This window comes from Bos javanicus, chromosome 19 (genome assembly GCF_032452875.1).
Source record: "Bos javanicus breed banteng chromosome 19, ARS-OSU_banteng_1.0, whole genome shotgun sequence".
Lineage (NCBI taxonomy): Eukaryota > Metazoa > Chordata > Mammalia > Artiodactyla > Bovidae > Bos > Bos javanicus.
In genome coordinates, this window is record NC_083886.1 from 14,240,170 (window position 1) to 14,255,841 (window position 15,672).

Below are 15,672 nucleotides of genomic sequence, written 5' to 3' on the forward strand. Positions count from 1 at the left end.
TTTTCAATATATATTTCCTTGTATTCAGTATGAATTGGCCCATCCAAAAGAGCTTTTTTGGGTGATAAATTAGTAGTTACTAGAGCTAACATTTTGAAATTTCCTATATTGGTTGTAGATATTTCCTGTGTTTGGGGGGCAGTATTTTATAGGAAAGGTGGAGTCCGTTTTATAAATATATTAAGGATTCAGGGGAAGAAGTACAATTAGGAGCAGTTAAGGAAGATTGCAGTGAATCTGGGTTCTACTGATTATAACTTTGTACAGATTACTTTTCTGTGCTTCCGTGTTTTTCTGTTTTAAGAAAAAATAGTATTCCTATAGAACTTATTATAAGATTAAATTTGTTAGGATTGATGATACATAACAAGACTTACTTAGAACAGTATCTGGCACACAGTAAGCACATCAGGGAATATGCGTCTGCCAGATTTGCAAGTCCTTGTTATTCCTGTGTAACTAGTTCTTATTTTAGGTACAGTTTGAGTTTTTGAGGTACAGTCAGTTGAAAATGATTTCTAAAGGTCTGAATAGTGGATGTTCTTGGCACATCTATTTTTATTTAATAGATTTTTCTGAGCAGTGTATACTAAAGATTTTATAACACTATTTAAATTATAATAGTGCATTATTAGAAATTAGGTGTTAGAAACTCTGAAACCTCTGTCTTAAGAAACTTTTTTTTTTTAATTTGTGTGCAAGGTTACTTTTGAAAACAGGAAAAATCACTTTCATTCTTACAGCTTCTGTATAAAATTTTAAATGACTGTTTGCTTATGTTTATGCTACTTAACGATCATGTACAGTCAAACATATTAAACTGATGATTTAAAGCAGTAAGATATAGGGAAAATATTTCAAGCTTTATTATTGGTACTATATGATATTTAACCATTTATTTACTAAAAAAATGTAGACTTACCATTTATAGCCTCAAAATGTGGAAGTAATTTTATTTCTGTGTCTAAGACCATTTCTCCCACCAAGGGGAAGACTTTTTAAAAATTGTGATAAAAAATACATAACATGCGTTTACTTCTTAACAGTTTTTAAGTGTATAGCACAGTACTGTCAACTATTTACTAGCTATTGTGCACTGGATCTCTAGAACTTTTTCATCTTGTGTGACTGAAGCTAAACCCACCTATTGACTAAAAACTCCTCGTTTCCGTCTCCCTGCACCTCCTGCCAGCCACCGTTCTGTTTTCTGTTTGAGTTCAGTTACTTCATATAACTCATATAGGTGGAATCATGCCATATTTGTCTTTTGTGTTTAGCTTGTTTCACTTAGCATAATGTCCTCAAGGTTTACCCATGTTTTAACACATGACAGAATTATCTCTTTTTAAGGATGAATAATGTCCCATTGTATGTATACACTGTGTCCATCTATCAGTGGACATTTAGGTTGTTCTCACATATTGGCTTTTGTGAAAAATGCTGTAGTGAACATGGATGTGTGCCAAAAGCTCTTGGAGATTCCGTTTTTAATTCTTTTGTATGTGTTCCCAGAATTGGGATTGCTGGATTATATGGTAATTCTATTCTTAATTTTTTAAGGAAATGCTATACTATTTGCCATGCTGGCAGCCACTTTATAATCTTGTCAACAGTGTGCAAGGAAGGTTTCCAGTATTTCCAGATCCTTGACAACACTTGTTATTTTCTAATTAAAAAAAAAAAAAAATATATATATATATTTGGTTGTGCTGGGTCTTAGTTGATGCACTTGGGGTCTTCAGTCTTCATTGCGGCATTAGGGCTCTTTAGTTGGAGCCTGTGAACTCTAGTTGTGGTGTGTGAAATCTGGTTCCCAGACAGGGATTGAACCTGGGCTCCCTGCATTGGGAGTGCAGTCTTAGCTGCCGAGCCACCAGGGAAGTCTCTCTTTTCTAATTTTTGATAGTGGACATACAGTGGGCTTGAGGTGATCTCATGTGGTTTTGATTAGCATCTCCCTGATGATTAGTGATGTTGAGCATTTTATCATGTACTTACTAGCCTCTCTTTGAAGTGTCTGTTCATGTCCTTTGTCCACTTTTTAATCCTACTTTTTTTTTGTCTGTTATTGAATTGTGAGAGTGCCTTATTCTGTACATTAACCCCTTGTCCAGTGTGTGGTCTGTAAATACTTTCTCTGTTCCATAGGTTGGCCTTCACTCTGTTGTTTCCTTTACTGCACAGAAGTTTTTAGGTTTGATGCAGTCTCATTTGTCTTTTTATTTTGTTCCTTGTGCTTTTGATTCCATATGCGAGAAGTCATCACCTATTCCATTGTTACATGTTCTCTAACAGTTTTACAGTTTCAGGTCTTAATATTTAGGTCTTTAACACATTTTGAATTAATTTTTGTATATTTCTGTGTCTCTTTTTTAACTGTTAGTGAAACAGTGATTTAACTTTACTTGCCAACATGATTGCATCTGTTTACAAAGTGGGCTTAGAGCTTCTGTTTTAACAAATATTCATTTCAAGAAACAGAGTTATCTGCTATTGGGTCAAAAAGATGTGCATAACAAAATAATTGTATGACATTGTAAGGGTAAATGCTATAATGATAAGTGTAAGTCAGAGATAATGGGAATACAGGAAGGTTGAATTTTAGTTATGGAAATTGCAAGATGCTTTTTTAAGGATGGATATGATTTAGGCAAATGGAGATGGATGTGGAGGGGAGTGGGGAGGAAGCAGAAGCAAAAAAAGACTTTGTAGTAGGGACGCATCAGTTATGTACAAAGTAATCCATTGTCCATGGAAGCGACCTAAATGTTCATTGACAGGTGAGTGGATTAGGGAGATGATGCGTGTGCCCATGCATGCACACAGTGGAGTACTGCTCAGCCAGAAGAAGGACCAAAATAATGCCATTTGTAGCAGCATGGATGGACCTGGAGATGATCATGTTCTGTGCTTAGTTGCTCAGTTTTGTCTGACTCTGTGGCCAGGCTCCTCTGTCCATGGAATTTTCTAGGCCAAAATACTGAAGTGGGTTACCATTTTCCTCCTCCACGGGATCTTCCCGACTTGGTGATCAAACCTGCATCTCTTGTGTCTCCTGCATTAGCAGGTGGATTCTTCACCACAGAGCCACCTGGGAAACCCCAGAGATTATCACATTAAGTGAAGTAAATCACAAAGGCAAATTCCATATGATATCACTTATATGTGGAATCTAAAATATGATACAAATCAACTTACTTACAAAACAGAAACGGACTCACAGACATAGAAAACCAGCTTACGGTTTCCAGAGGGGGAAGAAAACAGGGGAGGGATAAATTAGGAGTTTGGGATTAGCAGGTACACACATTGCTATGTATAAAATAGATAAACAACAAGATCCTACTGTATATATAGCACAGGAACTATATTCAATATTCTGTAATAAACCATTATGGAAAAGACTATGGGAAAGAACCTGTGTGTGTGTCTGTGTGTGTATCTGAATCACTGTGGTATACACCAGAAACTAACACAACATCATACATCAGCTATACTTCAATTAAAGAAAAACGGAAGTAGTCCATTTGTATATATTGTATATGTACGGGGGCAGGGCAGTGTAGAGGGACCATGAAGGGAGAGCGGATCTTGGGAAAAAGTCTGGAAATAGTAGGTTGGGTAAGAGAAGAAAGCACCGGAGGCCTTAACAAGTTTGAACTTTATTTGTAGATGGTGGGGAGGTTTTTAAGCTGAGAGTGAGGTAATGAGATGTTTTAAAAAATTATTTTGGTATGAGAGCTGCATTAGAGCTAGTAAGAGTGGAAGCAGGGAAATGTATTAGGAAGCTTTTTTTTTTTTTAATTGACTAGGCAATTTAAAACAGGGCAGAGGGAGTTGAAAAGAAGTAACCTTCCTCAGTGTAAGAAAGAGTTGATACCAATTGGCTCCACCCCTAAAAGCAGGAGTTGCAATTAACTAAGGAGTTGGAATTACCTGAGGTTCCATCCTGGGTGACTGTGTAAATGGTGATTTCTTCACACCTATGGAAGGTAACATAGGAAGGGGACTGTGTTGCCCTTGGTTTTGGACATCTATGTTGTCCCGCATTTTTCAGCATGGGTCTGGCCTTCAGGCAAGGACAGAGCCTTGAGTGGAGCTGTGGAGTTGATATGTTGACGGGAACCGCTGTGGGAGTAGATAAGCTCACCTGGATAGATAAATTTAAATCATAGAGAGCAAAATTTCCTCATTCCATCACAGCCAATCTTCTCAGAGAGCCAATTACTAATATTGTGAGCCTGACCGAATTCTTCCTTATTTTAGGAATTCAAAAATAGACCAGACTCTTATTTTTTCTTCTCTGATTGAATGATGTTTGGTTTCTAGAAGAAAATATTGTTATCCTTCTACTTCACATGCTCTTCTACACTTTTACCGCATTTAGTTCAGTTCAGTCGCTCAGTCGTGTCTGACTCTTTGCAACCCCATGAATCACAGCACGCCAGGCCTCCCTGTCCATCACCAGCTACCGGAGTTCACTCAGACTCATGTCCATCGAGTCAGTGATGGCATCCAGCCATCTCATCCTCTGTCGTCCCCTTCTCCTCCTGCCCCCAATCCCTCCCAGCATCAGAGTCTTTTCCAATGAGTCAACTCTTCGCATGAGGTGGCCAAAGTAGTGGAGTTTCAGCTTTAGCATCATTCCTTCCAAAGAAATCCCAGGGCTGATCTCCTTCAGAATGGACTGGTTGGATCTCCTTGCAGTCCAAGGGACTCTCAAGAGTCTTCTCCAACACCACAATTCAAAAGCATTAATTCTTCGGCACTCAGCCTTCTTCACAGTCCAACTCTCTCAGTACACTTAAGTTGAAACCACATTTCTACATATATGTTGTATGTATTATTTATGTGTGTGTTGAGAAACATACTTTTTTGTGTGTGTGGAAGAAAGAATTTGACATTTAGGAAATTACCAGTAAACTAAAAATACATGTACCACTTTCCTGTTCTTCTTGCCCTCCCCACCCTACATATTAATACTTAGTTGGTGATGTATTTATTAAAATGTCAACATTTGAATCAAGGTTTACTGGTTGAAGGGCTTCCCTTGTAGCTCAGTCAGTAAAGAATCTGCCTGCAGTGCAGGAGACCCGGGTTCAATCCCTGAGTTAGGAAGATCCCCTGGAGAAGGAAATGGCAACCCACTCCAATATCCTTGCCTGGAAAATCTCATGGACCGAGGAGCCTGGTGGGCTGCAGTCCATGGGGTAACAAAGAGTCGGGCACGACTGAGCAACTAACACTTTACTGGTTGAAGATACCAACTATTTTCAGAGACTGAAAGGAGAGGGATCCTAGAGTCATTGGTTGGTAGCCTCTGTTGTTCTATTTCTGACCTGCACAGATAGCTCGTGAAGTGACGATACATAGTCCTTGGCAACTAATATCTTCTGGGCATGTATTTTATGAACTAACAGATATTTATCTGCTTCATTCTTTTAGGCCCATGTGTTTCTCTAGTTTAAAAATCATTTGCAAGTGGAGAACTAGCTATAGCTGTGTAATCCCTAAATGTGTATTTACCTTATATGTGTATGACTTCAGTGTGTGGAGGCTTTTTTTAATACTCAATATGGGAGGGGAGTGTCATTGTCTAGTAAACTGTTAAATACCTCATGAAATAATTACACAGCCAGTTCTTAATTTTGAAATTTTTCTTTTCAACAGGTTTTGTACTGATTGCAAAAATAAAGTCCTGCGAGCCTATAATATCCTTATTGGTGAACTTGATTGCAGCAAAGAGAAGGGCTACTGTGCTGCACTTTATGAAGGCTTGCGGTGCTGTCCACACGAGCGACACATTCATGTTTGCTGTGAGACAGACTTCATTGCACATCTTCTGGGTCGTGCTGAGCCAGAGTTCGCAGGAGGGTATGAGTATGTAATTTGCTAGAATGGGCTATCTAGCGCTTTGCTTCATTTTATCCTTCTGCCTCAGTACATATGTGTGTAAATTAAAGTGTGCCTGTACAGATTTTGCTTTTTTTTAAATATGCATTTAGTTGAGTAAAAAAAGGGAGAAAGTATTGATCCATTGTCTGCTTATTGTTGCTTGAAGTAGGAATTCCGGCTTTTTTTGGCTTTTATTATTATAGCTTATCATTTTCACTTGAAAATGATTAGAAGGGATTTTTTCCTCCCCTCCATCCATGCATTTCCATGTTTAAATTTTGTTTATAATGATGGTTTTTGCATAGGAAACAAGATCTTTGCAACAGGGGTTTAACAAATACTTTACTGAATGTAATTCATGAACTGTGGATGTTATTATTAAATTACAGAGGAACCTAAAATTTTATCTCTGGCTTTGTTGTAAAAGTCAGGAAAAATTGTTCACAGAATACATTGAACCCACTCCCCCTCTGTTTTGTGTATTAGCTGTCATTTGAGTGCCTGTTTTCTGCTAGGCATTTAGAATACAAACACCACTTCTGTCACTGAAGTTGGTGATCATTTCTAGTGAAGACTAGCCTAGAGGGCTTTTGCCCGGGATTGAATCACTTTGGCATTGTCTTTCTCCATTCCCCATCAAAAAGAACAAAAACCAAGTAGGCATTTGGTATAATTGGAAGGTGAACTGTCATGCCTGCTATGAGCTAGACACTTAAATATGTGACGTCTTTGTGCCCCCAAAAACATTTCTTTAGGGCCAGTTCCTGAATTACCTTCTTTTTAGCAGTATTAGGACTAAGTTCTACTTGCATGTGTATTTTGCATTGGTAATATACATGTGTGCTTGTGTATTTATATATATGTTGAGTTTGAATGTATAAATGTCTTGTTATTAGTTTGTTTACTAGATATGCAGATTATGTTTAAAACCTGAACCTGCAGAGAGGTGTTATCAATCTCTTACTGTTTCAGCTTAAGAGTTGTAGGAAACATGTGTGATTTATTCTTCTTTACAGGAGAAGAGAAAGGCATGCTAAGACAATAGATATAGCTCAAGAAGAAGTTCTGACCTGCTTGGGAATTCATCTTTATGAAAGACTGCATCGAATCTGGCAAAAACTGCGGGCAGAAGAGCAGACATGGCAGATGCTTTTCTATCTTGGTGTTGATGCTTTACGCAAGAGTTTTGAGGTAAGAACAGTGGACTGCTTCAGTGTCTGGACTGCTTAGTTATTAGATGGAATCTTTTTTTTTTTTTTTTTTTATTTATTTCTTGATTGTACTGGGTCTCTTTGCTACATGAGGGCTTTTTTCTTGTGGCCTTCTCACTGTGGTAGCTTCTCTTGTCGCACAGCACAGGCTCTAGGTGCGTGGGCTTCAGTGGTTGCAGCCTGCAGGTCAGCAGTTGGGTCTCTGGGTCTCGAGGGTGCGGGCTCAGTGGTGGTGGTGCATGGGCTTATCTGCCCTGCCGCATGTGGAATCTTCCCAGACCAGGGATCAAACCCATGTCCGCTGCGTTCGCAGGCCGATTCTTATCCACTGGACCACCACGGGAGTTGTGAACTGTGGACTGAATCTTAATGTTAATTGCTGCTCTCACCTTGCCTTAGAGAGCTGTGATCCACTGGTCATGGCTCTGGAGGGTTAGGAGAGGAGTTGGCTGGAGAACTGGAATTTAGAACAAGTTTGTGGATTTTTCTTTGTTTTTTAAACCTGTCACACTGCCAGCCTTGATTTTTTTAGACATTTTCAGAGTAGAGAACTGAAATTGACGATTATTTAATGAGAAGCTGCTATGAAACATAGCTATTGGCAAGTTAAAAGCAGCCCAAAAATACGCATCAAAATTAGAAACATTTAATGAGTCCCAGTTTGCCTGCTTCTTTCCAGTAATATGAAGTAAATGCTGTCTGAATGCCATGATATGAGAGCTACTTTTTAGAAGCACACTGAAGGCTCTTTATAATGCTGGTATTGGGTTTTGTGTTGTGATTTAGTAATATCTTTTTTCAGTTATGCTCTGTAGAATATAAATTTTTAGCTAGTGAATATTCTGTTATAGTCTAGGGCAGGGTCATAACTGTTTAACTGGTCACCTGTCCCTTTTGAGAATGGTATGTGAACTATAAACTCTTTTTCAAAAGCCTATCCTTGGACTTTAAACATTGTTCTGGGGAGTCTGAGGAGATGTGTGTTTGTTTTTGCCGAAAAGATTTCTTATTCCTTTCTCTTTGTATATTTGTGTCTTCAGAAACTAGATCATTTAATCAGGTTAAATCGTGTTCTCATTGTATGAAGAAATAGGATGAATGTTTACTTTGTTGTGTTAAAATTCTGAAATTTAAAACTAGAATATTTCTGGATTCAAACTGGAGTATGTGTAAGTCTCCCTTTCCCATTGGAGTTAGTTGTACATTCATTTCCTGATATTTTAAGACTGTCGTCATTTAAGGTATTAAAATTTAAAATTCTTTTTGGGGACTGCTGGACAAAATTACAGCATGAAATGCCAGTTTCTGTGTGTGTGATATCATTTAAAATTAACAAGTGAGAATTTCCTTGGAGAATAAAGGGAAGTTTGAGCCAGTATTCAGTCTCAGCTTTGTTTTTTATAATAGATGACTGTGGAAAAAGTACAGGGTATTAGTCGATTGGAACAACTTTGTGAAGAATTTTCAGAAGAGGAACGAGTAAGAGAACTCAAGCAAGAAAAGAAGCGCCAGAAACGGAAGAATAGACGAAAAAACAAATGTGTATGTGATATCCCTACTCCCTTACAAACAGCAGATGAAAAGGAAGTAAGCCAAGAGAAGGTAGTACTCCTTAATATTGACTTGACAATATATGGCTTTTTTTCTAGATTTCAGCACTTTCACTGTGCTTTCTCAGAACATGGGTTCCTCTGGCTTGTACGTTGGCTTTTTTTCTTACTGTAGTCTGTATAACAACCTCTTTAATGTCATTTGTTTTATAAAGACAATGTTCAATAATTAGTAGTATCTTACTACCTGACCTTAGTATTCTGTTAGATCAAAGCCCAAATGTGAAAAGTTATCTCCATGCATGACCTAGAGCAGTTCTCAACTTTTGGTCTCAGGATCTCTTTTCATTCTTAAAAATTAGGGTGCCTAGTGAGCTTTTGTTTATGTGAATTATACTTATCAGCATTTATTGTATTAGAAATTAAAGTGGAGAAATTTAAAGTTATTTGTTAATTCTTTTAAAAATAATAAGCCTATTTAATGTTAACATGAATAACATATTTTGAAAAAGAACTGCTTTCTAGGAAAATTTGAGAAGGGTGGCTTTACTTTATATTTTTACAAATCTCTTTAATATTTGGCTTAAAAGGAATCAGATAGATTCTCTTTATCTGTTTCTGCATTCAGTCTGTTTGCATATGTTGCTTGGTCAAAGCATGTGAATAAAGTCTTACTTCACTCATATATGGTAGGAAAAGGGGAGAGGAATATTCCTTTTTAGATAGTTGTGGATATTCTTCTTTGGCATTATAACTTGACAGGTGGTAAGATTTTTTATAGTGTGGAACCTGACACCTTAAAGTGACCTTTCATACTTTTAAAATCCATCAGCAGTTTGAACAGATTTTATTCATGCATGATTCTGTAACATCATGCACTGGTCATTTGAAAACATAATGGTTCACTGAGGTAGGCACATCTCCCCAGATGCTGACATTTCATTACATAGTATCAGACAACAATGTTAAAACCACTGTTCTTCCCATTAGAAAGGTCTTAAGCTTCAATCTCATTGTGCTTGTATATACAAGTTTTCAAAATTCTAATTATAGTTTGAAAGTTTAAATTTTATCAGTGACAACAAATACTGTCTGTTTTTTTCTTTTAAGAGCTGGACTGACTTCATTTATTTTTGAGAAAATGTCTTTTAAATATTCAAGTCTGAATAACCATAGTTTGTCTCTTACCCTCTCTTTCAAGTGAAATTGGTGTTCTAGCTAGTTTAGCTTGCAACTCAAACTGTTGCACAGGCACTTCTTGAGACAGTCATACATTGGTATTCATCAAAAATGCTTTAAGCATTCTTCTCATTTCTCACAGACTAATAAAAAGACCTCTACTTCATGAGTTGGTATTTAATAAAATTAATATTTTTAGTGCTGCATGCGTCAAAGACATTTATAAGTGAAATATCCTTTTATCTCTGTTTATTTCCACTGAGAATGCTTGACAAGTGAAGAGTACAGTGACTGTTGGTACACACTTGGGTTGCTTCTGTCTTGGTTTGTGCTAAAGTACCAGCAGCTTTTCCCACCACTGCTTTTATACCATCAGCGTAAGTGTCAAGACAATGAAAAAGGCAAATCACATCTTAGTGTTAGGATGAAAGTGGTTTTGACCTAGGGAACCCCTGGAGCCAGCAGACCACACTTTTGAGAACAGTTGTCCTAGACTTTCCTGATACCATTAAGGTCTTGACTTGGTTCTAGTTGATTCCTAGTTTTTAAATGAATTAATGATCTTCATGAGAATAGTTTTTTTTTTTCTTTAATTTTTATCTAATTAGTTAATGTTGAGGAAATTAAAATATAGCCATATGGAGGTAAAGATTTTTACCATCTCTTAATATTAATCCTTAAAGGAAACAGACTTCATAGAAAACAGCTGCAAAGCCTGTGGCAGCACTGAAGATGGTAATAGTTGTGTAGAAGTAATTGTTACCAATGAAAACACATCCTGTACCTGTCCTACCAGTGGCAATCTTTTGGGGTCCCCTAAAATAAAGAAAGGTAAGTAAACAGTTTAAAAAATATTAACTCTTAAGTTTATTCTTTCTTTCTTTTAAATACAAGAGCTTTTAGAGAGCCTGTAACCTAAAGGTTAGGAAGTGCTTTATAGACCCAAGAATATCATATAATTTAGTCAAACACTTAGGGTATTTGATTTGTTAAACAATAATGAAATAAAAAACCGTAAGTCTCCAGTCACATTTTCATTATTTAATGTACTTTTTACTTTCAGTAAGCCATTGGTTTTGAAATTTTTAAGTAGTCCCCATTTGGGTTATCCTTTGTCTCAATATATTTATTGGCATGTTAATAGTAACTCACTCGATTTGTTCTCAGGCTTATCGCCACACTGTAATGGTAGTGATTGTGGATATTCATCTAGCATGGAAGGGAGTGAAACAGGCTCTCGGGAGGGTTCAGACGTCGCCTGCACTGAAGGCATTTGTAATCATGACGAACATGGTAGGTTCAGATTAAGCTTCCCAATTATTTCTGCTACATGGCTGAGTTAAGCACATAAATAAAAAATTACTGATTTCTTCAGGTGATGACTCCTGTGTTCATCACTGTGAAGACAAAGAGGATGATGGTGATAGTTGTGTTGAATGTTGGGCAAATTCAGAAGAGAACAGCACCAAAGGAAAAAATAAAAAGAAGAAAAAGAAAAGCAAGATGTTGAAATGTGATGAACATGTAAGTGTCATAAAATGTCATTCTTAAACCTTTGCTCTTTTCCTTGGAGTGGCTTAGTCGCTACACACCTTAGTCTCTAGGCTTTTTTGTTTTTAGAATGAATACCTATGCAGTTCCGTTGGTTGCTCATCCTGTGATTTTTATAGGCATGTGTGTCTGATGTGTGGTTGTTTGTCCAACAGTCCAACAGTGTGCGACATAAATCCAATTCCTTTTTTCACAGTAGTTTTTAATGTTAGCTCTGTGATCTTGAGCAGTTTGCTTGATCTGTTTTCCCTGCTGTAAAATGGGGATAATAGTCCCTGTCAGATCAGATTCTGTGAAGATTAAATGAGATTATATTGATGGGTTAGCATAGTGTTTGTGTGTGCGTGCTCAGTTGTGTCTGACTTTGTGACCCGCCCTGGACTGTAGCCCACCAGGCTCCTCTGTTAATGGAATTTCCCAAGCAAGAGTACTGGAGTGGGTTGCCATTTTCTCCTCTAGGGGCTCTTCCCGACTGGAGGATTGAACCCTTATCTCTTGTGTTTCTTGTGTTGGCAGGCGGATTCTCTACCACTGAGCCACCTGGGAAGTGTAGTGTTCGCTGTGTAGTAAATGCCTAGAAACTGCCAGCTGTTGCTGCTGTTCTGTATTCCTGGTGAAATCTTAACATACTCTCAGGGCATTTATTTTTTCTTTAAAAAAGAGTCATTGCTATTATGCTCTGCCTTTTGGGGCTTCCCTGGCTCAGTGGTAAAGAACCTGCCTGTTAGGCAGGAGACTCGGGTTCGATCCCTGGATTAGGAAGATTCCCCTGGAGAAGGAAATGGCAGCCCACTCCAGTATTCTTGTCTAAGAAATCCCATGGACAGAGGAGCCTGGCGCGCTGCAGTCCATGGGGTTGCAAAGAGTCAGACACGACTTGACAACTAAACAACCACCACCTGCCTTTTTACCTGAGAGATACTTTTGCTGTGGTTTCAGATCCAAAAGCTTGGAAGCTGTATCACAGATCCAGGTACTCGAGAGACCTCAGGAAATACCGTGCACACAGTGTTTCACCGTGACAAGACCAAAGATGCACATCCTGAAAGCTGCTGCAGCTCTGAAAAGGGCGGGCAGCCCCTGGCTTGGTTTGAGCATAGGAAAAACGTACCACAGTTTGCAGAACCCACAGAAACATCGTTTGGTCCTGATTCTGGAAAAGGTGCCAAGAGCTTAGTTGAACTCCTTGTAAGTAAGCCATGATATCTTTTTGTGGATAATTGATTGCTCATGGGTAGATGTGGGAGGAGACAGTATTTGAGGGTTTCGCATTGGGAATGGGAAGAGGCTCTTAAGCAGTATTTTATTATTTTTTGGTGACTTCATTCCTGCCCTTCCACTGTGTAACTGTTCTGGAGCACATTTCCTTGTCCTCCTTTGTCTCAAAGGTAGAAGAGCCTATTTGGGAGAGGTACAGAGAGTTGGCATCAAGTCTAAGAGTCTGACTCCTTGGTGGGGATTGTTATAAGCAAGCTACCTTTCTGAGTGCTAATTAATGGTAGCCAACCTTCCAGACCAGGAAAGTATATAGAATCTGAACTAGAGTCCATTTTCCGGGTTACTTCCTTCATGTAACCTTCATGTCATGTAGGATAAAAGCCTAACTGAACTTGGGACATCTTTTATAATTGATTTGCAGTCTTTATACTTTAGATGAATTATACCTGATTCCAAGCAACCCAGGGCATAGTTCGTGTGGAATTTGCAGGAGGGGCAAGGAAAGAAAAGGGTGGCATCTTTCCTGTAGTCATCACAGGATTCCAAGGGAAACAAATCCTTTAGAATGCTAGCTTTTTTCTTTTTTATATAGTTGTAAAGTTTATTGGTGATACTGTATATTTCATAAGTTTTAAAAAGGTTATATTCTACCTAACTTGTGGAGATAAATGTTTCAACATAGAACCAGCCAGAGAAAAGTCAGATTATTTAAAATTTGGAAGCTATTTATAACCATCTCTAATTAATCACTTTTTAAGGCTAAGGTGTGTTAGTAGTCTGCTTGTAGGCTTCTAGGACAAATTATAGATCGAGTTTTAAATCAAGTTGAGTTGCATTTTATTCTTACTTAGTACTTTCCAAGGCAGAATGACATTTTGTTATCCTGTAAACATTCTATTTAAAGCCTTTATGTGACTGAATTAAAACTAAAAACTAGCCTGCTTTAGTTTTTAGCTGTCTTCTATTAGGATAGCATTTTGCATTCTTCATTTAAGTCATAGTCTTAACTACTGCTTTAATTTGCAGGATGAGTCTGAATGTACTTCAGATGAGGAAATCTTTATCTCACAAGATGAAATACAGTCATTTATGGCTAATAACCAGTCTTTCTACAGCAATAGAGAACAATACCGACAGCATCTGAAGGAGAAATTTAATAAATACTGCCGCTTAAATGATCACAAGAGGCCCATTTGTAGTGGCTGGTTGACAACGGCTGGAGCAAATTAAATAAATAAAATAGCTCTGTCTTTCAATGAAACACTCAAGATGACTACTGCGCCTTCTCTTTCAAAAAAACTCTTTAATTTTAGTGACTTATGGCAAAATTTTATCTTAAATCAATGTGATTCTTTCTTGTTTTGGGAGACGGTGGAGGTAACCTCATTAGTTTGTTCTTTCTTCAGGCTTGTGTCTTTAGTTGTGTGGCTGCGCAGGCCTGCCATATGATTTAAGCCATCTCTTTTCATTAAATGTTTCTCTTCCTGTGAGACTTACTAAAAAGCAACTTAGTGGCAAAAAGTAATGTTGTACTTATACTTCTGTACAGAAATGACAATGAGCTGAATATATGGTTTTACAAAGTAGACATCCACTTGCGAAATGTTTGGATGTAATGTTAAAGCGCAATGTGCAAAATTTAAAATAAAGAATATTTATTAATACGCATAGTAAAATTTGGTGTACATGTTTCTACTTAATGTGTGGCAGTATTTTAATTAGCCACCTGTGGTCTTGGTATTTGACCAGTGATGATGATAGAGAGGATGAAGAGCAAATAAGGAGAGGGATACAGGCTGTTGAAGACAAAAATTCTTCCCCTTCGTCAGAGTTGACAGCTGAGAAGAGCAGGGTCCAGTCTTTTGTTCTGAAAGAATAAATTTGCTGCGATACCTTTAAATACTGACTAGCATCATACTTCCTTGTGAGATTTTTTAACTGCTGTTATTTATAATGTTCCTTGATAACATAACATAGAGCACCTTAAATTCAGAGGTTCAGATTGAACTAGAAGAGTGAAGCAAAACTTGGCAGAATTTCAACCAGGGGTTGCCTGATCAGTAGTTACTTGGTGCGTAGAGAACTGGGAGCAGAAGGCTCCACTGAGAGCTGACCACACTGCGGTCTGTGTGAGTGCCTGTTCCTTATCTGGTTTCCAACAATAAAGCCACTCTGGCTTTACAGTTACTGTTTTCACAAGCTGTCTGTGAGTACTGAAGGTGAGATTCCCCGAGGAGTAGCATTTGGCTGCCATTTAAAAGGTTGAGTCAATAGTTAAGTAAAATCATGTGCTTACAGCTTTGTGTCTACATGTTGATAATACTTGGTGGGCAGCAGACAAATGGTGGGACGGTCAGTACCTCTCTGCAGTGGGGATGGAGTGAACCTTGTGGATTTTCTACCACTTAATCAGATTTCTAATCAGATTTCAAGTGGGCAACAGCAGAAGCTTAGTGAGATTTTAACTTTTGTAGCTGGTATTTTTTTGAGCCACCCCGAGTTGTCTTTTCAAATCAAAGTGTGGTACAGGGACTAGAGCAGAGATGAAATGAGTAATTCCTTTCTGATCCTTGTTTGCTTTCATCCTGGAATCCATAAAAAAATGACTAAGGGTTCTCCCAACAGCCCTTGGCTCTGAGCCCAATCCTCCTTCCACCACCTGTTGCAGTCAACTTTTCTCTTGAGATTCCTAAATTAAGCAAGGGCTGGTTTTATTTTAATCTTTGCCCTTGGGGACCCCAGCCACATTCACGGCTTATTCCATTGGTTGCAGTGGTGGGATTCCAGCAGAGATGTTTTCTCTTTGAAAGGACGGCTATATAAAGAATGCAGAAGGGAGGCAGTATTCAGTGTTTTGATGGAATATCCTTAGTGGTCAGCAAAGTGACTTCTACTTTGAATAGAACCAACAACCTAAGAAGAGACAAGGGAGGACACAGTGAAGGCAGTTTCAGAACACATCCCCTGGCCTAATACTGGACTGCTTGCCATCCAAGCCAGGCTCCTCGTCTGTCTCCGTATATCCTATAAAATGACAGTGTTAATAGGTTCTATCTCATAGGGCTCTT

The 15,672-nt window shown here is 38.1% G+C and overlaps 1 protein-coding gene across 13 annotated transcripts in view; it reads left to right on the plus strand.

The window, feature by feature from the left end:
- The window catches only part of GGNBP2 (gametogenetin binding protein 2), a 34,019-nt gene extending 19,739 nt beyond the window's left edge, over positions 1–14,280 (plus strand). For 5 of the 13 annotated variants that reach the window (XM_061390248.1, XM_061390246.1, XM_061390254.1 and 2 more), the window contains 8 exons: positions 5,671–5,880; positions 6,912–7,086; positions 8,514–8,708; positions 10,519–10,666; positions 11,003–11,128; positions 11,211–11,359; positions 12,326–12,574; positions 13,631–14,280. In XM_061390248.1, the coding sequence (XP_061246232.1) occupies positions 5,671–5,880; positions 6,912–7,086; positions 8,514–8,708; positions 10,519–10,666; positions 11,003–11,128; positions 11,211–11,359; positions 12,326–12,574; positions 13,631–13,834 (1,456 nt within the window). In that variant the 3' untranslated portion in view covers positions 13,835–14,280. The remainder of the gene's footprint in view (positions 1–5,670; positions 5,881–6,911; positions 7,087–8,513; positions 8,709–10,518; positions 10,667–11,002; positions 11,129–11,210; positions 11,360–12,325; positions 12,575–13,630) is intronic. The other 8 variants (XM_061390249.1, XM_061390256.1, XM_061390257.1 and 5 more) reach the window with 4 other exon arrangements.
- Positions 14,281–15,672: the final 1,392 nt, after the last annotated feature.